This window comes from Uloborus diversus, unplaced genomic scaffold (assembly GCF_026930045.1).
Source record: "Uloborus diversus isolate 005 unplaced genomic scaffold, Udiv.v.3.1 scaffold_831, whole genome shotgun sequence".
NCBI lineage: Eukaryota > Metazoa > Arthropoda > Arachnida > Araneae > Uloboridae > Uloborus > Uloborus diversus.
In genome coordinates, this window is record NW_026559046.1 from 56,971 (window position 1) to 83,517 (window position 26,547).

Below are 26,547 nucleotides of genomic sequence, written 5' to 3' on the forward strand. Positions count from 1 at the left end.
CGGAAATTAGCCTTTCCATGTAATCGATGGTCAGACGGTACCTTATTGTGCAGTTGCAGATCATCGGCACATTTTACAAGTTTACACGATTGTTTTTAATGAAAAACAGGCACTTCTGTCAGTTTTCTTAAAATACATGCATCATTAAAAGGTTGATGATCTGTTTTTAACGAGCTGTTTTTAACAGTTTTCCGAACTCCAAACAGATTATTTAACTTGTGCCTTGGGAGAAAAGGGACCTCAATCGTAATTTTTACAGGTTAAAATTCGAGATTCACTGATTAATCTGCAGTATTCAATAACAGGCCACTTATATTGATTATTTAGAATTGGCCAACAGCAACATGGCATTATATGTTGCAACATATTTGCAGCACCATATGCAAAATTTTAGGCGGGGGGGGGGCAGATATTTTCCCTATTGTTTAAAGGGATATTTTCCCCATAGACAACGATTTCAATACAGATCAGAGTTATTAAAGTTCGACATTTTTAATAAATTATCCGTTAATGGCTGGAAAAGAAATGTTTTTATATTTTTGCTAAGAAAAAAGTACTAAAAGCAAGAAAGTTCAAATTTCTTAGGGGGGGAAGGGGGCTTGAGCCCCCTACCCCCCTATATGGGCGCCCTTGAACTGAAACTAATTGCACGATTTTGATTTTTTTTTGTTTAAATGTTAAAATTACTTTTGCCTGGAGCAAGAAACTGCTGAATGAATATATTCCACCTGTCAGTAAGCTTAGAACTCTAGTTGTTGTATCCCCCATCAGATTTAAAATTTACATATAATCATGGTAAAGGAGAAATAGAGACCACATGTTGAAAAAAAAGAAAAAAACTGAACCGATTTTAGGAACTTGAAACTGAAAAGAGGACTTTCGGGGGAAATAAGGACCGGTCGGGAGCCCCGAGTTTTCCTACCCCCCTAATGGTCTCCGATACATAAACTTGAAATTGTATTTTAAATGCAAAATACAAACAGTTTACGGATGAACTGCCATTTCAACAAATCACATGAATGATCCAGCAACGAATTCTTCATTAATACAATAGCAATTGGTGAACAGAGTCACTGGCATAAAATGATTCATCGATGAATTCATTGATATAATAGCGATTGGTGAGCAGAGAGACGAAATCAAAATGATTCATTGATACAACGGTGATTGGTGAACAAAGCCACCAAACTGAAATGATTCGGCAATCAATTCCTGGACACAATACTTATTGGTTAACTCATTGACATAACAGTGCTCCGGAGCAAAGTCGCTGAATTGAAATGATTCACTGATGAATTCATAACGGATGTGATTGCTGAATGGAGCTACTGAATCAGAGTGATTCATCAGTACAACAGTGATTGGTAAACAGACTCACCGAGTCCAAATGATTCATCGATACGATAGTGATTGGAGAACAGAGTCGCTGAATGTAAAAGATCCATCGATAGAATAGTGATTGCTGAATGGAGTCGCTGAATCGAAGCGATTCATCAACACCACAGTGACTGGTAAACAGACTCATCGAGTCACTGAATCGAAAAGATCCATCGATGAATACATCGATACAATAGCGATTGGTGAACGGAGTCACTGAATCGGAGTGATCCATCGATACAGTAGTGGTTGGAAAAAAGAGTCACTGAATCGAAAAGATCCATCGATGAATACATCGATGCAATAGTTATTGCTGAACGGAGTCACTGAATCAGAGCGATTCATCAACACCACAGTGACTGGTAAACAGATTCACCGAGTCCAAATGATTCATCGATGCGATAGTGGTTGGAGAACAGAGTCACTGAATAGAAAAGATCCATCGATGAATACATTGATACAATAGTGATTGGTGAACAGAGTCACTGAATCAGAGTGACCTATTGATACAATAGTGGTTGGAGAACAGAGTCACTGAATCGAAAAGATCCATCGATGAATTCATCGATACAATAGTTATTGCTGAACAGAACCACCGAGTCCAAATGATTCATTGATACGATAGCAGTTGGAGAACAGAATCAGTCAATCGAAAAGATCCACCGATGAATACATTGATACAATAGTGATTGGAGAACAGAGTCACTGAATCGAAAAGATCCACCGATGAACTCATCGATACGATAGCTGAACGGAGTCGCCGAATACAGATCACAGTTCCGTCTCGCACTGCTCCAGAGTCTTCCTCCTCCTGAGGAGGGGGGAGGTGTCCCCCTCCTCCAGCTCCACGATCCGCTGGCCGATGGGGGGGCTCTCCCCAAAGATCTCTTCGGTCTTCCTCCTCAGGCTCCGGGAGAGCTCCCCCTCCCCGTCGTCGGGGACCAGGACCGCATCTTCGAACTCCTCCTCGGAGATGGAAGTGCGCAGCTTCTCTGCAAAGAAATTCATCAAAATAAGTTTGCGTTCTGTGGCATACCCAGGGGCGTAGCTAAGGGGGGGGGGGGGGTTTTGGGGACAAACCCCCCCCCCCCCGAAAAGTTAGTCTCAAAAAAAAAAGAGAAAAAGAAGAGAGAAGAGAAAGAAAAAAAAAAGAAGAAAAGGGAAAAATTCCAAGCGATTATACATATATATATATATATATATATATATATAAATGCAAAGATAATCAATACTTTAAAAGGATCGTTAATAACAGTTAAAGATCGGTTAAGGACAAAGGCATATATGTAAGGAGTTCAGGGGCCACGGGATCCTCCTCAAATTAGAAAAAGTTATAGGTAATAAGTAATTATTATAGGGGATTTTCGAAACTAGGTGCACCAAGCACTGTTAACCCCTGCTAATTCCATTACCCGAGCAATGCCGGGTACGGGAATGCTAGTTAATTTATATAAATAATTTGCAATTTATATAAATAGTTTGCTCACTAGAATGTACGTTTTGAGTTTATTTTTCAAAATCATTGTTCTTTCTTGATACCACCACCTGTTTTACAGCTTTTTCTAACGGATTTGCTGAGTGGGACCAAGTAGCCCCAGTGCGGGGCTACTTGAACCCAATTTTTAAAAATAGAAAAAAAAATATAAAGAGTTGAAATTGTTGTTCAAAAACGGCTTCAGGTGGTAGCAGAACGTCTGAAAAGTGGCGAAAACAAGGTTATCAGTTCACATTATGGGTTTAACAAAGCATTCAGTGTAAAACTCGCAAAAAGTATAAAATTTCGGGTCCAAGTAGCCCCACTTTACCGTATAAAGGTGATTCATCAGACATATCCTCGCTACAGAATTATTAAATTATGCTTCTAAATAACATGAATACTAAATTTAAAGTGACATGGGGATTTTTTGCAGATGTAAGCAAACTGGTAGCAGCAAGAAAAATATACTGCAAAGGAAAAGCTGAATAATAAGGAGTGAATTTGCTTTAAGTTTCGAACATTCTTCAGTCACTACCAGAAAAGTAGCTACAAAATTTTAATTACTAAAATCCGAAAAAAAAAAGGAAATATATAATGAAAATACAATATAAAATAAATAGGTATAGGGTAGCACATTTTAAAATAACTTCAAACATTCAAAATAATTGAAATAATTTCAAGATGCAAAAGGATTGAAATCTGCTGCCATTTTCGGCAAAGCACGTGCTTTGTTGAACATGAACTGTGAAAAAATTAATTTCTACAAAATTAATTTTTACTCAATAAGTGATTAATTGGAAAAATTCTTATTCCCTGACATTGGTAGACTAGAAAGAGGGCGCCATCTATTGAGAAGAAAGTGAAACATTTTGATGATTGACTGAAAAAACTGCAAAAAAGGGAGAAAATCGTAAAAAACGGGAAATCGGGAGATGGAAGCAAAAAACGGGAGTCTCCCGTTAAAAACAGTAGAGTTGGCAAGTATGCTGCAGTAACTTTTCGTTCTCCATTGCTGGGCTCTAAGCAAGTAAGTATTTTTAGACAATAGTTCAGCAATTCCAGAAACTTGGGGTAGTGGGGGATAATTAACCTCGAAGGGGTAAAGTGGAATTCTCTGAGGTTAAAAAGTACCTTGATTGAGTCACAAAAAATAAATAAAATCATACATAGATATAACTACTTAATCAATAATTATGAGTAATCAATTTAAAAAAAAAAGATGATAAAACCAGACGATTGACTTAAAATGTACATTTTACAACAATTGAGACAAACAATTGAACAATTTCTTGTAACTAAACTAATTCAACCGTCTGATTGATTACTACTTGATTTTATAGTAAATGCTTGAAAAAAAGTGTTTTCTTTGTCGCATCAAAAATTAATAGCTTAAAGAGTGGGTTGTAAATTGTACGATGCAATCATAGTTACAAGGAACACAATAACTGGCAAAAAAAAAAGGATGTCATCAAAAGCTAGGGTGAGGGTATCGTAACATAACCTTAGAAAATGATTCTGATTTTCTTCAAGAAATAAAGAAAAAACATTAAGAAGCTTTTTCTTTTTCATTGAAGAGAGTTAAGTGGAGGCTGCAGAGGAATCAAACACATTTATTTCTGCTACATTTCTATTCTTTCTTCAAAAAAAAAAAAAAAAAAAAAAAATAAAAAAAAAAATAAATAAATAAATAATATTAAAAACATTAAAAAAAACAAAGAGTAGCTGCAAAGCAGGTGATGTGAAAAGAGTGCCTAAGGAAGGGGTAAATAATGATGTGACATTTGATACGGATTGAAAATTCTTTGTATTTATTACGAATTTGTGGTTGGGAGGGGGGGGGGGGATTTTTACTCGAATGTTTTGCGCATTGCAATTTAAAACTCTTGAATTTAACTATTCATTATAAAATAGTGACATGTGAATATCAGCTGTGAGGGTTATTCTTTAATATTTCATTCAGTTTTACGCACTTTCTAAACTATTTGTTTTATGTATAATAGTGTTTGTAAAAAAATACCTTCATTTGTTGTTATTGTCCTTCACAGTTAATTATTTTAAGACTTATGTGGTTATCCACAGGGTTAGGTTTTGACATGACGTGTCAAAAACCTGACCAAAACTCAAAAAACTTGTCAAATAATGACATTGTCAAATTCAGTCATTTTTGCCATTTCTTATAAGCACATAAGATTTCCTTATGCTGAAAAACTAGCGAACTATAATTTACACATCATATCAATCAGATTAATTAAACAATAAATAAATAAATTTAATTAAAATTAGTTTATAAATATTCCTTTAAGTTAATTTGTTATGCTGTAAAAATAGGCTATCCCCCCAGATTTGCAGACACGATATTTCCTTCCCCTCTGTTTTTCAGTTTCAATCTTACTTTTTGATATATTTGAGGGGGGGGGGGATTTTAAATGTCAGCCAAACTAGGGATGAACCAAAAATAAGTAGGGATACTAATATTGATTTTCCAGTTTTCAAAGTAGTTCTGTTTCAATTTTTTAATAACTAAAGCAATTGGTTAAAAGTAATTTTATTAACCAAAAAATTTCTGAGTCAGGATTTATTTAATGTCTTTTTACTTCCTTTTACAAAAAAGGAAGTATTGTATCCGAGAAAAAAATTTCACACGAAAATCAACCTTAATTTCCATTTTACTCACCTCCAAATGAATGTCGAGTTTTTTTTCCGACTTGACCAAACGTGGATAAGTGCCTAAGAATGGTATGTCCTAGAAAGTTGAAATTTGGTACGTAGACTCCTAGTGGAGTCTAGTTAGGCACCTCCACTTTAGGTTGCATTCAGATGTTTCTAAAAGGGTGTATGCCCCCTTTTTTGGGGGGAATCATTGTTAATTTTGATGTTTTAAATCTGCTTTTAATTTGGCCACTGTTGGAGATATTTAGAGAGTAAACTATTGAATCACATTAAAAATGCCAATAATGGGGAAATGACATTAAATTGGAGTAAAAGGAAGTCATGTGATGCACACAACAGCTCATTTCTTTTGAGTAAAGCTAAGTTGATCAGTACTCAACGATTAATTTTTATACATTATCTAAATATGTTAGACAACACTATTTGTATTTCTTTTGCAATCAACTTTTTCTGTAAACTAATATAATTATTCTTTGTTCATAAATAAGCTAATATCTGCTTGCAACAATCAAACTCATTTAAGGTTTTAACAGCTATAGTATGGTAGAAAAACCAACATAGCTCATATATTTCAGTATCAATTGAGAACATTTTTTCCAGCTTTAGATTTAGATTTCCAAACTTAGAAATCAGTACAAAAAAAAATCAAAACTTGTATTTTGTTACAGCATGCTTGAGGGAAAAAAGATTCAGAATGGGACTAAATTTAACATGTAAATGTTCACTACAGATGTCTATTTTATTTATTTATTTTTTAAATATATTGCTATTTTTAATAATAGCCCTTTCATCAGGGTTCACCGATATATATAATGATCAATATCCGATATATATTTTGAAAATGTCATGATATTTTGATATTTTCGATATTTATTTCTTCAACTACAGTATTTTCAATGTAAAAATGAAATTAATCATTGTTCATTCATTATTAACCAAAAAGCTGTGTACTATATTTTTATGACGCATTAATACATTATTAACGTAACAAAGTAGTATAGTAGTCCTTTTTTATTTTATATTCACAAAATTATTAGTAATGTTAGTTTTATTGACATTAAAAGTGCCTAATTAAATATGAAACATTGGTCAGAAAAAAAAAAGAAAACGTGTTATGACTCTGACCGAAGAATGCATATTTTTTGCTTCCGAGTCATATAACTGTGTAAAAGTAGCTAACAGAAGAAAAATGAGTAAAGCAGCTACTGCTAAATTAACTCCATTAAAATTGATAAAAATTAAATATTAAATTAAATATAAAAATAATAAAAGAAACCTTAATTTTTAAGTCTACGTATTGTAATAACAATCCAAGAAAATAAAGAGTGATTTGAGGATGTATTTACTATTTTGAAGACCTTAATTTGTGCTGGTTGAAAATATTGAAAAGATATCAAAATATCCGATATATATCAAAATATCGGATATTTTTGAACCCTGCCTTATATTCAACACACCAACAACTTGTTGAATCAAAATAATGTTTGGAATTTTTTCTAGCACATCAATTTAAAATCTAAAACAGTTAAAAAATTTACTTTGCTGCACAAAATCAAAATTTAAAAAACTAAGGATCACTTGTTAAGGTAATTTTGTTGCCAATATCATAGTTTCAGACAGATTTTAGATATAAATTAGGTTTTTAACATTTATGTCAAGAAGGGGTTTTTTACACAATGGTAAAAACTGTGGTTAAAATTGGATAAAATCACCATCAAAAATTTGCCTATTACGAAATTTTAACATGACGTTAAGTAGGATTTTATCTGAAAACCGGGATGTCTGGCAAGTGTACCTATAAATGATATGAAAACACTATTACTTTGTTACATCCGTACTTGACGGAAAAAATGATCCATCCTAGAATGCTGAGAGATATTTGCTTGAAACACTTAAGGGTCATTCTCCAAAAAGTGTTAACTTTTCTGTCACACGCCTTTTACAGTAAAAATTTTAAGGAAAAAATCATTTAACAATGATTTTCAATTTCATCGAAAATATATATATTTAAAACTGTCAACATTTTTTTAATAATAATTTTTATTTTAGGATATTTTTGGTTCACAACATGTGAATTCTCACCTCCGTGGCATGTCACACACCCGGTATGACTCTTTATGTTGCTTAATAACTTGTTTAATTAAAAGCATATACTTATCTACTAATTATTCCTTTCACAAGTGTCTCATATACTAATTGTTTAAATATATTTAATTTTTTAATATCGTGTTTTAGTTTGTTTTAGAAGGACAAGGAGTCATGTCACACAATAATTCTCACCTCCGTTACCTAAACACAAAACGCCATTCCTCATTAACACATGGCAGCAATGACATCAAATTTTACTTTCCATGATACAAGATAGCCCCCTTGTTTATTTTCAGCCATAGTTGGAAGTTGTGAGATTTTTGCCGAAAAACAAGAAGATAGATTTTGGTTTAAAAACTTAGTTTGGTTATTCTGACTTCTCACCTCCGTGAACTGGAATTTCAGGGATGTAAATTAATGTAAAAAAAAAAAATAAGTGAACATGCTTTCATATGCTTGACCTGTGCAGATTGTAGCAAAGAAGGGGGGAAAAAAAATTCCCCAAAAAATGTATCTATTAGGCCTATATTAATGGAAAGATACTCACCTTCGTGACAGACCTTAACAATGTCATTATTTCTGAGGTGGAACTAAACGAAGGAGGGGAAATATATCAATAATAGGCATTCTACCAAAATTATAAATTGCCAGTACATCCTAAAAAATTTACTAAATACTATTTGTTTAACACACATTTGAAACTACTAACTAAGCCATACTTTAATTAAGAGAGCTTACATTATATTCCCACTAATCATTAAAATAGCCGATTGTTTGCACAACTAATAAAATTAGTACTTTGATATTAAATTGGCCTTGATATTTAAATATTTAAAAAAAAAAAAAAATTCTGTGAACAAAGTTTTTTTTTTTTTTTTTTAAATTTATGAGTAAAATAATTGGAACTTAGCTGGGCCATTGCTTATGGTGACTTCTAGTAGGTAACACTTCAGAGTTTGCGCTACGGTCGCATTTTTCGCAAAATGCGAAAAACCTATTTAAATTGTGAAAATTAAACAAGGCGTTTTCGCTTTTTTGCTCAAATAAAAAAGTACAGGAATAAAGAATTAAAAAAAAAACAAAACTATGCATGAAGCATGATCCGAGAGATTATTAAACAAGAACGGCGATTCTCAACTTAATCATATTACAATTCTTAGTTCAGAAAATGTTTCAATTACTATTAAGTTCAACAGCCAGTAGAAATGTCTTTATTTGCAATCTGACCTCCTAATAAATGAATTTTTGGGCTTCATTAAATGTCGATGTTTTAGCATTTTGCTAAACTTTTTTTTTCCAACTTTAGCTTTTTTGCAGAAGAAGTTTTAAACTCAGCTTAAACCCTGTAACACTTTCATATAAGAATGAAAAAGAAAACAAAGGGTTTTGAAATTGCAAAATAGTTGTGTTTAAAAGTTACATTTTCTGGAGAATGACCCTTAACTATCAGGTTCTTCTACACAGAAAAAAAAAAAAAAAACATTCATTTGACAAGAACTAGAATAAAAAAAATTTTACCTCGGTACATCGGAAGATTTTCTATTTTTTCACTTTTCATCCTGCTCTCGCTCTTCGACCTCTGACGTGAGAGAACTTTTTCTCCTTTCAATTCTATAAAAGAATTCAATGATGACTTTCTAACAAATGTAAAATAAAAACAAAAATAGACCTGGTAAAAACTTCCTAAAATAATAATAGATTTTTTTTAAGTGACAAAAACAAACTAACAAATTATCTTTTTAAAAAAAATGAATGGTCGTTCCACTGAAATACAAATAAACAATTCAGGAGAATCAAACTATTAAGAAATAATAGCAAAAAAGTATTTCAAGCAGTGCTAAAAATAAGAATTTAAATTTAGGAATCTAACTGAATGTTAGAGTGAGAGAAGTCACTTTTTAAAAAAAATATATTCAGCAAAAAATAAATAAATAATAGTGAGAGTGTTATTGTGGCACAATATGGGCTAGAAAAATCTTTAAAATTTTACACGCCCTGTCGGGCAAGTTTGTCCAAAAAAAAAAATTAATAATACATGCCCGAATAAAGTTTTTTACATGCCTAGTTTTTTTTAAATTGCATAATAATAAAAATATTTGAATTTGGTCGTTTAGCATTAATTCAACAAAAAATTAATTTAACAGTTTTATATCTGATATTTCAATCTAAAACATTAAAAAAAGTTTAAATAAATAGTACATAAGTCATTGAGATTATCAATACAGGGGTAGAAGTGATCGACTTGTAATATATAGGACATTTACCACAAAAAATTATAGGATAAATATAGGACATGTTTTATGAATGATTATGATGTGAAAAAATAAACAATACATAGTTTATTTTTCTAATTATTTCTGCACCAATTATTATCAATGATTTCGATGAATCATACTGCATACAGTTTAAAAACCCAAATAAAAATGATACTTAGAATGAGTTTCCTGTTCTTGAAAGAATAATGCAATAAGAAAATAAGTTTACTTATATACAAAAAATATTTTAAAACAAATTTAAACAATCTGAAATCTATTTACATTTAATACAACTATTTACAATCATTGATTATTTATATTTTGGAAAAGCTTTTTCCTAACATTTTTCTGCATTTCCTCTTTTGCCAAGTACATCAAATCCCCATTCCTCAAACATTTTTATATTAATCTCTCTCTGTCTTTTTTTTTTTTTTTTTGCATAATTACCTACATTTAAATATTTTAAATAGATCTTTTTTTTTGTATTAATAATGGCTGAATCTTCACCGCATTTTAGTGAAGATTCATTAACAAAGTGCATTATTAAAACTTTGGAGAGCTTGTCATAAAATATGGATAACTGAAGCTTTCTCTTAAAACAATTTTTAAATTTTGTCAAAAATACTTTACACTTACAACAAAATTTAAACAGACGGGTGCCAGCAAACATTTCAAAAAAAAAAAAAAATTACTTATGTATCTCGTTTTTAAGCAGTCTTGAATTATCTTTTGTCAACTTGTGAGATAAAGTGCAAATCAAGTAACCTAAAGGCTTTTCAATAGTCGTTTTCTATAAATCATTATAACAAACTATGGGAATATAGGACATATAGGACAATTGGCAAAAATATAGGAAATACAGGACACTTTTGATGCTATTTTTTGAAAATATAGGATATATAGGACTACTTCTACCTCTGTCAATACTGAATCAAAAAAGTATAATAATTACATGCCAGCCAGGCATGTAAAGGTAAAAGATTCATGCCCAATCGGAATTTTTACATGCATGTCGGGAAATATAATTTTTGAGCCATGGGCACAATAAACGATATAACTTGTAACAAATACGGAAACATATGGTCACCACTTTTGGTGAATAAGATTTGAGTATCTAGTAGATATTTTTAATGAAATGGTCGCCCTCTAATCTAAAGCTTCAGCACGAAACCCGAATTTCGAAATCCAATACTTTGTCCATTTTTTTTTTTTCATTTTTAAATGTATATTAATTTTAATATTGTCCTATTACCTACAGAAAGCACAGTACCTTCAGTCCAGCAAATTTTTAAGTTTCTTTGATTCGACTAGCAGTTTGCTATCCTTTTGCAACAATCTTTTAACATTCACTTTCGGTTAACGATTATTCTTTTCTCGTCTCGTAAATATCAATACAAAGCCTATTGAACAAATGCACAAATCTATTTTTAGCATAAATATGACTTATTTATCAGGGTTGGCCGGATTGGACCCAATTGGGTTGGACCCAATGGGTTTTTTTTGAAAAAACCCATTTAAAAAAACCCATTATTTAGCCCAGTTTTGGGTTTTTTAAAATTTTCTGAGAAGTTTTTTAAAAAATTAATTTAATTTAAATACTTTTACAATTTAAACTTCTTTTTTATTAGTTCTTCACCACAAACAAGAGACGGAAAAAATGAATTTTGAACTTTAATAGTATTTCTTAACTCTTAATGGCATTAAAAAAATACTTCAAAGATTATAAAAACATATATTTAACTTTTTTCTTTAACTGGTCAATAAATAATCAAACTATCTTGACTAAGTCCTGTCACGTCTGATTTTCTCAATATTTGTAGATTGTACAGAGGAAACTATACTCTAGCTAAAAGGCTTTCATGAGAATTATTTTCTGCAAACCAACACGTCACAAATCTCGAATAAACAAGATATATTTTTTAGAAATTAACGGGTTTTACAAACGATCAAACAGGAAACAGAATAGGATGTACAGTATTTTCATTATCTTACGAAAAAGTTTAGTTTAATATTTCTTACTCTGTACACAGAAATAGAAAAACAGGCAACATAAAATTCAAAGAAATATCTTGATTAAGCTGGAATTCAGTAAATAGGGATTTAAACTACTTGCGGTTCTACAGTAGTTTTGCATTACAAAATGAAATACAATCAAGTAAAACGCAAAAAAAAAAAAAAAAAAAAAAAAAAAAATTAATTAAAAACGAACAATAGATTTTATCACTCAAGAAGTAACTTTGCCTTAACTGTTGGTAATCATGGAAACTAAAAAATCTGAAACTTCACCATTCTTGGGTTTCGTCATCTTTTACACTTTTCTTCAGAAAACGCTGAATTTTAACTAGTTTTTAAGCTTTTTTTACCCCAAGACAATTTTTGCGCTTTGTCTATATACTTATGCTACAATATACTACAAGTACCCCCCATATTTTCCCTAAAAAAGACAAAAAAAAACCCACATTTCTTTTAAAAAACCCAGCTTTAGTTGGGTTTTTTTGGGTTTTATTTAAAAAAAACCCAAAAAAACCCTGGGTCCATGGGCTTTTTAAAAAAAAAAACGGGTTTTTGCCAACCCTGTTATTTATGGCATCGATCGGCACATGGCATAATAATAAAAAGCAACCATAAAAGCATAATGAAGTAGACTTTCATTCAGATTGATCGAGAAATTTGCGAAACTTGGCGAACGAGGAAAAACATGAAAAACACTGCACAACAGGAGAGTTTTTACTATTTTTCGAATCATTATCCAAAATATGGAAAAGTCGCAGTCTCAAGCTTTCTGGATGTGGGGTTCAATACTGCATAAATAAAAGGTGAGTTAGTGTAATACAGTAAACTCCTAAGTATCTGCAACCTTTCACACACACAAAAAAAAAGAGTAACATTGGCGATGATCAGTGGTTGGAAAAACTACATTTTTTTGGTAGCGAACTACAACTACAGCTACTTTCTTACAAATGTAGTTAACTACAACTACTTTTTTAAAAAAGTAGCAACTACAAACTACTTTTGAAATTTAGTCGCTACTTCGCTACTTTTCAAAAAATAAGTAAATAAACAAAAATAAAAAAAAATGAAATAAAATAAAATAAGTGGGTTTAGTGTGTCCCACAAAAAATGAGTCGATTTTTCAAGTCATACCCTCTTATATTTTTCCAGTTATGTCAAAACAATTTGAAAATATGTTTCATATAATTTGTTGAATAACGGCAACCCGTGCCAACTTGCGTCTGAAAGTGTAAACCAGTACTTGTATGCTAGCTCCCCCCCCCCTCCAAAAAAAAAAACTTTTTAAAAATTCGAAGTTCCTGTTGATAAAACGTTGCCTCTAAACCCTACTCCCCACATGTACCACAAAAAATATTTATTCAAATTAAAAATCATTTGAATACCCCACACTTGGCCTAAAAATTATAATTTTCTTCAAATAATTGATTTTTTTTCCTATTCATCTTTTAAAAATTTACACATGAATTTAAATAAAAAATCAAATTCAAAAATTATTAACGAGCCCATTTTCAGATCAACATTTTCAAATGAGTAACAAAAAAATAATACATTTAAAATGAAAAATTCAACTTAACCTTGAAAAAATCCATATATTTGAGTACTATGTGGAAGACTTCAATATTGCAGGAGAGCAAAAATTTCTATTTAACGCTAATTACCTACTTTACTGTTGATATTTTTCAGCTTGGTAATTTCGTAAAATTTACCATAAATTTTAAAAAATATGTATCGAAAAAAAAAAAACAATTTTTTGAAGAAAGTTATAATTTTAGGCCAAGTGTAGGGGATACTTAATGTTTTCTAATTTAAATAAATGTTTTTGTAGTGCATGCGGGGTATAGGGGGGCAACGCTTTATCAACAGAAATTTCGAGTTTCTAATTTTTTTTTTTCTTTTTTATTTGGCACTGGTTGCAGTTGTTCAAATTACATGAAACTTTTTTATAATTGTTTTGATGTAAGCGGGAAAATATAAAAGGGTGTGCGACTTGAAAAATCAATTTTCTTTTTTTGGCGGACACTCTAATGCAAACACACACGGTAAGAGGATTGAACGAAAAAAGGTTTAGATTGACAAATTAGCTCATTTGAACATGGAATATTACTAAGAATTATCTATTATTTATTCCCCCCCCCCCCCCCAATGCCAAAATGTCCGTTATTCTTCTCTTACATAACACGGTAATTCTCGTATTCATTGTAAGCCGGCAAGGGCAATTCAATATCATCCTCATGTATAACATTTACAGTAGCTTGAAAATTTGAGCTCCACGAAATATATTTATTTTTCTTTTCAACTTTAGGTTTGTTCACATAAAATTAACGACATTTTCAATTCGCAAAATCATTGATATCTTCATTTTCGCGAAAATAAATGTTTTTACAGTGTTGGATCTTTTTGAAGTTTAAAACTTTCATCCACGGGACATTCCCGACAGTCAGAAAAAACAAAGGAGTTACTAAATTGGCGGTTATCGCTAATTCATATATGAGTGATTCCATACCAACTCAACCAATGGAGGTTGCATGACCGACTCGGATTTTCTTTAAATTTGGTACACAGATATTGATGATATAGAGGCATGAAAAAGTCCAAATTTTTAGGTTCCTGCTCCACTTATTTTTTGAGATATGGGTCCTCGAAGTTTGTCCCCCCCGCTCAAAATGCCAAAAAAGTGATGTCATTTAATTTTTTTTTCTTAAAAATTCTACTCATCCAATACAGAAGTGTTTGGTATCTATGAAAATTAGTCACTCCAGGCATTCAGGAAAAAAATATTACAATGTTTAAAATGAAAACGGTTAAGGTACAGAGTACTCTTAGAAGTTACTACCACAAAAATTTGATTTTGCCGATTTCGCTGAAATTGAGACATTGATTCAAAAAAAAAGGGAAACAAAACCAATGGTTTTCTCACTTTCTGTTAGTCTACTGGTGTTCCCTATAAATAACTACACAATAAATTATTTGGGTTTCACACTCCTTCTTGGAAATATTTAAGATGAAAGACAACCCATAAGTCAAAAAAAAACGCAATTTTGACCATTTTGGCAGCCGTTTTTCTCCCTAAAGGGAGAGCTTCTATTTCTTTTTTTTAAGTAAGCTACTGATATGTTAGCTATTCGCAGGAAAAGAGTTTACTTTTGGTTATTATTTGCATAAAGAGATATCCCGCTGATAGCATATGCATGTTTTCCTGGTATTACCATATGCTTGTGTTCGTCCCCTCAGACTTTACAATAATAAAAAAGAAAAATAATGCATTTATTAATTGTACTATATCTAGAAAAATTCAAAAAAAAGTAACATATTACTGCAGTTAAAAATGTATTAGAAATTATTATAATGTTTTTTTTTTTAATATAATAATTATAAAGTACTAAATATTTTTTTTAAAAACCAGTTTAAAAAAAGGAATTATAAATATTTATCTCTCAAGCAGTATAAGTTGAATTTAGCATAATATTGAAAATTGATACATGAATCATTTTATTTAGCTGCAAGCTTAAGTTCCTGTATTTTTTCCTCCTCTACAGCAGATGCGTTAATCTGATTGGATATGTTTGCAGTCACAACAGATACCAAAAGCAGATTTACTAATCGGAATAAATGTATGGTATTCTCCTGTACCCTCCATTGCAGCGGCAAAAGCTACTTTTTCAGAAAGCACAAATATGATTTGGAAATAAAGAAAAATTTGTAAAGCATTAAGGAAAGAAAGAAAAATAAATTATTAATTTCAGACTCTTAAGGCTTATGGTTTTAGAAGGAAATATGCTACAATAAAGCATGATCTACTTTTGTAAAATTTTAAATTTCACTTTAGTTAAAATGTTCATCGTTCAGTTCCTGTAGCGCCTTAAAAATTACTACATCAACAGTGCTTTACGCATTTGGTATAGTTTACTAGAAGCAGCTGTTAGATACAACTGGGTGAGCAGTTTTAGGAAGGGTTCTTAACCTTCATTCGGGATTGATAAATGGACAAAGACTAGCCTAGCTGGGCCCAGAGTCTGTTGCTTGTCGTCACTTTTGTATTTGAATAAAATATACAGTCGACGCTCGATATAACGACCATCTCTGTCCCAGAAAAAAAGGTCTTTATAACGAGTGGTCGTTATAAGAGGTATAAATTTAAAAAATGTACACCGTCATCATGCATGCCCAAGTAAATGCCCAAATTTTTTTTATGATAGGAATTTTTAGAAAAGTCGTGTGCAAAATATTATGACAGAATATTAAATAAGTTTTAAAGTAGAAAATATAGGGAGGAAAATGTTACACACTTTCAAATCTGCTACAACTACTACAACAATTTCTGAAGATAAAACCAGAAACAGAGGTCTGCCTTTTTAGCAGACGTGATGTTTGCAAAACATTATTTTCTGTTTCAGATATAGGTGATAAATTGTGTTTCTCTTGCTTTCCAAAGAAACATTTAAAAGTCCCTTGAGAACCCCAAATCTTTAAAACCACTAAATTCAAACACCAAACTACCAACACGTCTGTCAACTCCCTTTTCTTAGGAATCTGGAAATTTCTCGATTTTTCCTCCCATTATTTTTTCTGTGCTAGCAGTGGTAAATGGTAATCCCCCCCCCCCCTCTTAAAGTTGGATTTGACATTGAAAACTTCAGGCAGATGTCCGTAAACAATAATGTCACTCCAAGCTACAAATTTGTTTTATTGGAAAGAACACAAGAAATAGCGTCCGCTGATTTGGTCGCTGTATTGGATTAGACGGTACAGAACGGTCGTTATAACGAAAGCAAATTAACATAGAGTTTATAGGAACAAAGTTGGGACTTTAACCACTGGTCGTTATAATGGGACGGTCTTTATAATGTGTGGTCGTTATAATGAGCGTCGACTGTATTATTGTTAAGGCAATTTTAAAATGATCAAATTTTTCTTCGCATCTGAAGAACATGTAGCAAACACAAGAGAATTGCTTTCTGAAAGACTAGCTTTTGCCGCAACAATCGAGGCTAAAAGAGAATACCATACATTTATTCCGATTAGTAAATCTAAGCTTTCGGTATCTGTTGTGTCTGCAAACATACCTAATCAGATTAACGCATCTGCTGCAGGGAAGAAAAAAAATACAGGAACTTATGCTTGCAACTAAATAAAATTATGTTTGTATCAATTTTCAATATTATGCTAAATTCAACTTATATTGCTTGAGAGATAAATATTTATAATTCCTTTTTTTAAACTGATTTGAAAAAAAAATTTAGTACTTTATAATTATTATATTAAAAAAAAACATTATAATAATTTCTAATACATTTTTAAATGCAGTAATATGTTACTTTTTTTGAATTCTTCTATATATAGTACAATTAATAAATGCATTATTTTTCTTTCCTATTATTGTAAAGTCTGAGGGGACGAACACAAACACATGGTATTACGAGGAAAACATGCATATGCTATCAGCCGGATATCTCTTTATGAAAATAATAACCAAAAGTAAACTCTTTTCCTGTGAATAGCTAACATATCAGTAGCTTACTTAAAAAAAAAAAAAGTTCCTAGTGCAATCCCTTTAGGAGAAAAACAGCTGCCAAAATGGTCAAAATTGCGTTTTTTTGACTTAGGGTTGTCTTTCAGCTTAAATATTTCCAAGAAGGAGTGTGAAACCCAAATAATTCATTGTGTAGTTATTTATAGGGAACACCAGTAGACTACAAGAAAGTGAGCAAACCATTGGTTTTGTTTCCCTTTTTTTGGAATCAATGTCTCAATTTCAGCGAAATCGGCAAAATCAAATTTTTGTGGTAGTAACTTCTAAGAGTACTGTACCTTAACAGTTTTTATTTTAATCATAGTAATATTTTTTTCCTGAATGCCTGGAGTGACTAATTTTCATAGATACCAAACACTTCTATATTGGATGAGTAGAATTTTTAAGAATAAAAAATTAAATGACATCACTTTCTTGGTATTTTGAGCGGGTTTACAAACTTCGAGGACCCGTATCTCAAAAAATAAGTGGAGCAGGAACCTAAAAATTTGGACTTTTTCATGCCTCTATCATATATATCATCAATCTGTGTACCAAATTTAAAGAAAATCCGAGTTGGTCATGCAACCAACTTTTTTTATTTTGGTTGAGTTGTATGGATTTCTTTTTAAGTCAAGCTCTATTCAATACAAATTTTGGCAAAATATTTGCAAACGAACTAATGGCGTCAAACAGATAGAACGTATGGCGTCAAAATGATATGCCAGAGGTCATCTCGTATTTTTATAAGTCTTATTTCTCATTGCATCCGTTGATGTACTCGCATAAGATTTGCACGAGTCAAAAAATCGAATTGTTTCTTTAAAAAAAATCTTTATTAAAAAGTAGTTTTCAGAAATCGCTACAAACTACTATTTTTTTTGTAGCGAACTACTCGCTACACTACTCTTTTTTAAAAGTAGTGCACTACACTACAAACTACTGAAAAATGTAGCTACTGCAGTAGCGTCGCTACTTGTAGCGCGCTACTTCCAACCACTGGCGATGATTAACTGAATGTAGATAAATGCACACGTTTTTACTTTAGGAGTTCAACATCTATTTTTAGACATTCCTATTTCTTTTCCCCCCTCCCTTCCAATGTCAACAGAATCCGAGTAATTAAAACAAGATTTTTTAGACCTACACTACCTTCTGAGTATAAACAAATGACCAGACATGTCTTGTTTGAAAAAATTCCCTCCCCTATGCACTTTGTTAATCTGTATAACCTATCTTGATCTGTTTCAGTTCATCTGTTTGCTGGCGTACGTATAAATTTCATCTGCAATAATGATGGATCCGTTTTTAGCTTACACCGACATTTTTTACATGCACTGTTATCATTTTAGCTTTGATTTAAATGTATGTGAGTTTTATTGATCTTGTTAAGTTATTGCACACAACACACATGCATTTTTTACTTATTTTGCAGATCATTTAAGAATTTGCTTATCCAGGGTTGGCAAGTTTCTGCCGAGGCGGTTAAAACCACTGGTAGAAACCGGTTAAAACCGACATGGCAAAAAACCACTTTCTGCCACATTTGCGGCAGAAACTGGCAAAAACTCACACAATGAAAAATTAATTCTTGATATACAACAGAAAATGCAGGGAAAAAATAATTAATTGTTAACCAAAGCACTGTAATTTTATTACAAAATTATCACAATTCAAAATCAAATGTTACATTGTTGGGAGCCTGCAATTGCCTCTTCGAAAAGGTGGTTTCAAAAATCTAAACAGGTTCTTAATTTAATATGCACAAATAAGAAACTTTAGAATATTCTTTAAACAGAAGAGCTAGCAGACAATGCATCAAGGAGCAAGCAATTGTTCGTGAAACTTTCATCTGTTGCATAACTGGTCCACCATGTAGTAACTGGGGTTGTGGTAAAAATTTGACTAGAAAAATAAGTTTTGAGAAATGGGGCCAATTTGTGTGACATTAGGTACAAAATTCTAGGCAAGTAAAATTCCGGCACTTTCTCCTTGAAGCACATGGCATGATAATTTCAATCACAAACAATTTAGAGGAAGCATATAAGAGAGCAAATTACAATCAGTAATGCCTGTTTAATTCCGTATGTCATTCCTCTTTCCTAAGCACCTCCGTATGATTTTTTATCCCGTGTTAAATTAATCCAAATACTACGAGCCTCTGCAATTGAAAAATTCCCTTTCCGAACTAAATCAAGGGCACTAGCATTGGATTTTATTTTTTAAAATGATGAAATGTTTGATTTTTTAGTTTACTTAAACAAATATCATTTACTAATTACTTGAGTTATTAAAGACACATTTAAGTGTTTGCCAGTTTCTGCCTTTTTTTGCCGGCTATAACCAGTTTCTGCCACTGGCACGGCAAAAACTAGTTTCTGCCGGCAGAAAGCCGACTCTGCGTGCCACCCAATTCCACGGATGATCGGAAATTTACTGTACTGCCGTGCTAAGCACAGATGTGGTATCTGCAGTAGAGCTCAAAATGAGAAATGGACGATTAAAGTTTTACAACCCGTTTCTTTGATTTATGACTTAATTAAATGCTCAACTTACGGTAGTTGTTTCGTAAATAACTTATCTAAAAACCGTGAGAGAGTATTTTTGTAAAAATCTTAATTTAAATTTAATAAATGTAGTTACGACAAATTTTCTTTTCAAAACCTTTTCATATGCTAAGCTATTTTCACCGTAAGTGACAATGACTAGGAATTTTTAGGGGTATCTGCACAGATACGACAAAAGTAGCTTAGAAAAACGTGCTCAATGTATCATTAAATAATACTGAAAACATCTGCTTTCTTTGGACTTGGCTGTTTCGCTCTATTTTGTTAATACAAATCTAACAGATTCTACCTTCTAAAAGATACTATTTTCAAAACTCCGGACAGTTAAAACTGTAATCCATAACAATTTTCTGTTTTTTATATTCACAGAATGTGTTTTTTTATAATGTTTTATTTTCTAGATTCATTTTTACCGAGCATGAAGATAATTTTGACAGCAGACGATACTAAAATAAAAATATTACTGGCCGTAGAGTGAAATGCATTTTTTTTTTTGCATGAAAGAATTAGATATGAACATTTTACATGCATTTCATTTTTAGAATTTGCATTTTAAATAAACATTTAAATAGAAAAAGCTGAATATTTACTTTAACAATTATGCAAAGTTGTATTAGTTTTTATTATCAACCTGTGTCAACTATTCAACGGGTAAACTAATTTTAATACTCTGTGTTACAATAAACTGCTACATTATTAAATATGCTGCTTTACTAAGGTATAAAAGTCGTATCTACAAAAAATACTAAGGAAAAAAGTGGTAACTGCGCAGATACCACTTTAAAGGCTTAGTATTTGTCACTTACTTTCAAATTGCCTTAGCAAACTGAGCAGTTACGACTTTTTTCTTAAAGCTTTTTTTAATATTTCGCGTTCACAAATCGGCAAAATACTTGACATTTAGGTAAATTAAATTACTAACGACCACCTGGTGACAATAACTCAATTTTGATAAAATGTGCAGATACCACATCTGTGCTTAGCACGGCAGTGTAATGCTTTGCTGTGGGCCGTATTTTGTATTTTTCTCTCATGCATTAAGAATACAGTTTTTTTTCTGCGTATAGGTAGCTTATGAACCTCAGTTCTTTCATTGGGTCGTACGGCCCGGATCCTGGATGAATGAGGTCCTACTGCATGGATGGAAAAAATAAATCAATCTCACCCGTATGCTTCTGAGAGTACTTCCTCTGCATGGCCCTCCTGATCTCTTCGGTGAACTTCTGCTGTTCCCTGGGGTCCACATTAGAGTGTCTGATCGAGTTGCCGTTGGCGATCTGCCTGGCCCAGATCAGTGCGATGACCAGGACCAGCAGGAAGAAGTTGGTCCCGATGCCCACCAGGGCAGAGAGCACGGGCCAGTAGTACATCAGGTACCTGGGCGAAGAAGTCAAAACGTATCACTGCCACAGTTCTCATTTACTTGGGTCGATAGGGTATGAAAGCAAGGGCGCCCATATAGGGGGGCAAGGGGGGGGCTCGAGTTGCTGTATAATATATTCAGACATAATTGGTCTTGCCATTTAAACAACCCTCTATTGCAGGGTTGGCCGGATTGGACCTAATTGGGTTGGACCCAATGGGTTTTTTTGAAAAAACCCATTTAAAAAAACCCATTATTTAGCCCACTTTTGGGTTTTTTAAAAATTTTGAGAAGTTTTTAGAAAAAAAAAAATCGATTATTTTAAATACTTTCACAATTTAAATTTATTTTTTATTTGTTCTTCACCACAGACAATGGACATAAAAAATGAATTTTGAACTTAAATAGCATTTCTTAACTCTTGACGGCATTTAAAAAAATACTTCAAAGGTTTTGAATAAATATATTTAACTTTTTCTTTAACTGAAAAATAACTCAAATTATCTTGACTAAGTCCTGTCACGTCTGATTTTCTCAATATTTGTAGATTGTACAGAGGAAACTACTCTAGCAAAAGGCTTTCATGTTAATAATTTTCTGCAAACCAACACGTCACAAATCTCAAATAAACAAGGTATATTTTTTAGAAATTAACAGGTTTCTCAAACGGTCAGACAGAAAACACAATAGGATGTACAGTATTTTCAATATCTTACGAAAAAGTTTAATATTTCTTACTCTGTACACAGAAATAGAAAAACAGGCAACATAAAGTTCAAAGAAATGTCTTGATTAAACTGGAATTCAGTAAAAAGGGATTTAAACTACTTGAGGTCTTACAGTAGTTCTGCATAACAAAATAAAATACAATAAAGTAAAATGCAAAAAAAAAAAGTAATTAAAAACAAACAAATGAACAATAGATTTTATCACTCAAGAAGTAAATTTGCCTTAACTGTTGGTAAAAATAGAAACTAAAAAATCTGAAACTTTCTTCGGTTTTGTCATATTTTATACTTTTTTTCAGAAAACGCTGAATTTTAACTGTTTTCCAGCTTTTTTTACCCCAAGACAATTTTTGCGCTTTGTCAATATACTTACGCTACAATATGCTACAAGTACCCCACACTTTCCCTAAAAAAAAGACAAAAAAAAAACGCACATTTCTTTTAAAAAACCCAGCTTTAGTTGGGTTTTTTTTGGGTTTTATTTAAAAAAACCCTGGGTCCATGGGCTTTTTAAAAAAAACCCGGGTTTTTGCCAACCCTGCTCTATTGTCATCATAAATATATACGTATCAATTTTTTCATTGTTTGTCTCACAGTCCGGTAGATAGCGCCACGAGTGGGCATCAACTTTATGTTTTCTGTGGGATATAAGAAGTAAGATCACAGAGGGTTTGTGTGGTATTTGGTGTGTGGCTGTCTTTTAGCATGATGCTCTTTTTCCTCATGTCCGAATAGTGTGTGATATTTAGAATATTCACCTTACAGGTAAATGTTCATCCATCCTGTTTTGAAACGTACACTGTAATTTCTTTAACTTACCAACTATTTTAGATTTTTAAATAAAAGCTTTTTATAGCAGAAGTATCTTTCCTTATAATGTGTCATATTCATTCCGCTTAGAGTTAGACAGTATTAGAATATGTCAGGTATCTTCGCTAATGGCGTTTGATATTCTGTACATAACACGAGCCCCCCCCTTTGGAAATTAGAACTTCTTGCTTTTGGTACTTTTTTCTTTGAAAAAATGTAAAAACATCTCCTCTCTAGCCATTAATGAATAAGTTATTAAAAATGCCAATTTTAATGATTCTAATCTGTCCTGAAATCGGTTTCCATGGGGAAATTATCCTGCTAAACCATCGTTAAAATATCTGAACCCCCCCCCCCTTACAATTTTGCATATGTGCGCCCATGTATGAAAGTGCTATTTTAAAAAGCTGAACTTCATGTGTACATAAAAAATTACCACAAAAGGAACAGGCAGTTTGAGTTGCATACATAAATCAAGATGTTATAAAATGCATTAAAAGTGAATTATTGAGACAGTTAAAAACTACCATTTATTTAATAACAAAAAAAATAAAGGGGTAAAATAGAGAAAATACTACAATAAATATTGAATTGAGATAGAAGATGCGAAAATAGCTTGCAACTTTCAAAAGAAATGAAATATTAACAGGATGGAAAAGGGTTGAATTCTCAAACATGGCGAGTCATTTTTGGCAACGCACGTGTTCGATATTAGCATGCTGCCCAAACAAATTTATTTTTCACCTATATATATTTGAAATAATGAAAACACATTTTAACTACTTTAAAAAGTTTTTTCCATGTCTCCCAATGGATTCAAAAGTGCATCAATTGAATTCATTGGGAAACCAGGAATTTTTTTTTTTCAAATATAAACCTTAAAGTGTCGTCCACTACTAAAGCACTGGCCACTACTGGTGTGTTTACCTTATACCATTATAACAAAAAATAAATAAACAAATGATATCACTTAAAAAAGCTTTCTTTCTTTTCATGAAAATGTGATTGGTTACATCTCCCTAGTGGTGAAAATATCTTTTTGCATTCTTTAGAAACTTTTACTCAATTTTACCTTCTTATTACATCACATGGTAGATTTTGAAACTGTCTCATTGGAAAAATACATGTTTAAAATAACCGAATTGAAAACCCTAAAAAATATTTATTTGCAGAAAAATATTTATCTTTTCTTCTTGAGTGAGAGTTCTTTCCCCCTAGAAACTGATTTCAGTATAGATTAGAGTTTTTAAAATTTGACATTTGTAATAACTTATTCATTAATTATTGGAGAAGAAATGTTTTCACATTTTTGCGAAGAAAAAGTACTAAAAGCAAGAAAGTTCTAATTCTAAAGGGGGGAGGGACTTGAGCCCCCACTTACCCCCCTCCCCCCATTATGGAGCGGCCCTTGTGCAGTTACCCTACTTGTTTTATAGTCATATTTTATAATACAAAAAAATGCATAAACCATGAAAATATAAGCAATTTTATTATGAATAAAGAACAAAAAATGAAGGGACACATGATGTAATAAAATATTACAAATGAAAGCAGTATAATAACTTATAACACTAAAAATGAAAAAGAGACAAAAATGAATCATTAGAATAAAAGAACAAAATGTATACCAAATAAACAATATAGTATCACATAAAAAAGTTTTCTTTTTTTCATGGAAATGTGATGGATCACACCTCGTAGTAGTGAAAATATTTTTTTGCATTCTTTATATATAGAAACTCTTACTCAATTAATTTCATTAAATGATGGATTTTGAAACTGTCCAATCAGAAAAATACATGTTTAAAATAACTAAATTAAAACCCCTTTTTTTTTTCTATTTGCAGCTATATTACCGAAAGTATGGGTATATTTTTCTTATCAAATACCGGTTTTACGAAATTGCAAAAAGCATGAAATATTAGTGTCCAATATAATGATATTGCAATCGCTAATGGGAGCTTTGTTATCAGAAAAGGTTAATTAATTCATAAATACCTCAGCCCGGTAAAGCGAGCATGAATCCTCAGCGAAGCAGAATAAATTTCCGTCGTCTTCCCTTGTATCTCGATGTAAGCAAAGTGTGCGGGTTTGTGCTGAGAAAAGATTAAATATTACTTCAGGAATAAAAGTACATCACATCTTGAAGCCACATAAAATAGACCAGTGTCATTTCAATACCAATACATAAAAACCCCCATAATCCGAAGGTCGCCAAGATGAAATACTTGTAAGGTAAGTGAAATTTTTGAAGTTAGCATTGTTCCTTCATCAAGCCTGCTACATGTAATAAAAACACTTGATCATCGGTTCCTACAAGCAACAATGAAATTAAAATTTTTTAAAAAACCCCGACTGAGTCGCAACTGTAGAATCAAGAGGGAAAATTGAAAACCATTTTAAAAGCCTTATATTATTAAAAATCAATGACAGGTATTTTATTTGCTATTAAACAGAAACTGGTAACAGATAAAAATTTTAAATCATTGCGTTTTATTTCCTTGTCGGCCAACAATGAATTCGGATATCAATCAAGTGAATAAAGGCTTGGCCCTTATTAGAATCTGCTTTAAAAAACGTTATAATTCGAATTCTATGAAACATGGAAGTTCCAAACACATTCTATCAGGCGCGGAAAAAAATTCTCTTAATTTTGGAATTAAATTTAAAAATTTTTAACTAGGTTTTCACCTGCAAAAATGGCAAAAAACCTTTTTAGAGGTTTTTAATTAATATCTTCGTTAATGAATGTCATCCAAAGATGCAAACTAGCTAAGAACACTCACGATCAAATCTCCTTTTGAACAATTTTTTTTTTCAAAATTGATCCTTCCGTTGAGGCACTAGAGTGCCACAGACAGAAAAACAGACATGTCAAACTTATAACCCCCTTCCTTTGTGTGTCGGGGGTTAAAAAGGAGTACCTTGTCATTTTGAATATTAAAACTTTGACTGATTAGAACAATAAGTATACGCACAGTACTATGCTTTTTTTCTCATGTAAGACTGCTTGTATTCTAGGTTTACTAATAATTAAATAAAATATATTTTACACTGCATTTCTTTCACAAGCATTTCTCTCATAAAACATTGCATTTGGGTAAAAAAATATGTCACAAAGAGTCACCTGGTGACAGTAACTCAATTTTGATATTTAAAGTGCAGATACGACTTCCGGGCTTAGCACAGGGCAGAAGAATGGAAGTTTCTTTTATTTCAAAGAGTCTCGATACTATATTGAAATTTTAAAATTAATCTTTTCCAATCCCCTCTACAACATAATATTTTTTGTATACTCCTAACTTAAACCTTCATTTATGTAAAAATTTTACTAACATTCCTTATGCCCTTAAATTATTTTTATTTTAAAGCAAAAAATTAATAATTTTGAAGTATGCATGTGAAAAAAACAATTATCTTCTCTGAATCCAAATATTTGAAGGGCTCAGGGGCAGAAATGTGACAAGCCAGAAAGAGTGACTTCTCGATCAAAATTTTTGTTTCTCATTACTAAGATTGAAATAAACATGACAATGTATTATGTCATTTGGACAAACACTTATCTGGTTTTAGTATTGCTGAACATAGAATGTATACCGTATTGCTCCACATTATCCGGCATGCCGGAAAAAAGCGAGGTAGACCAGCATGCCAGGAAATTCAAATTTTCCGACATGCCAAATAATTTAA

The 26,547-nt window shown here is 31.8% G+C and overlaps 1 protein-coding gene across 1 annotated transcript in view; it reads right to left on the reverse strand.

The window, feature by feature from the left end:
* Nucleotides 1-2,148: 2,148 nt before the first annotated feature.
* LOC129233959 (seipin-like) overlaps nucleotides 2,149-26,547 on the reverse strand; it is a gene marked incomplete at its 5' end in the record, with an annotated part of 29,339 nt that continues 4,940 nt past the window's right edge. Inside the window, 3 exons of the mRNA XM_054867871.1 lie at nucleotides 2,149-2,369; nucleotides 21,122-21,333; nucleotides 24,856-24,953. Of these exons, the coding sequence (XP_054723846.1) occupies nucleotides 2,149-2,369; nucleotides 21,122-21,333; nucleotides 24,856-24,953 (531 nt within the window). The remainder of the gene's footprint in view (nucleotides 2,370-21,121; nucleotides 21,334-24,855; nucleotides 24,954-26,547) is intronic.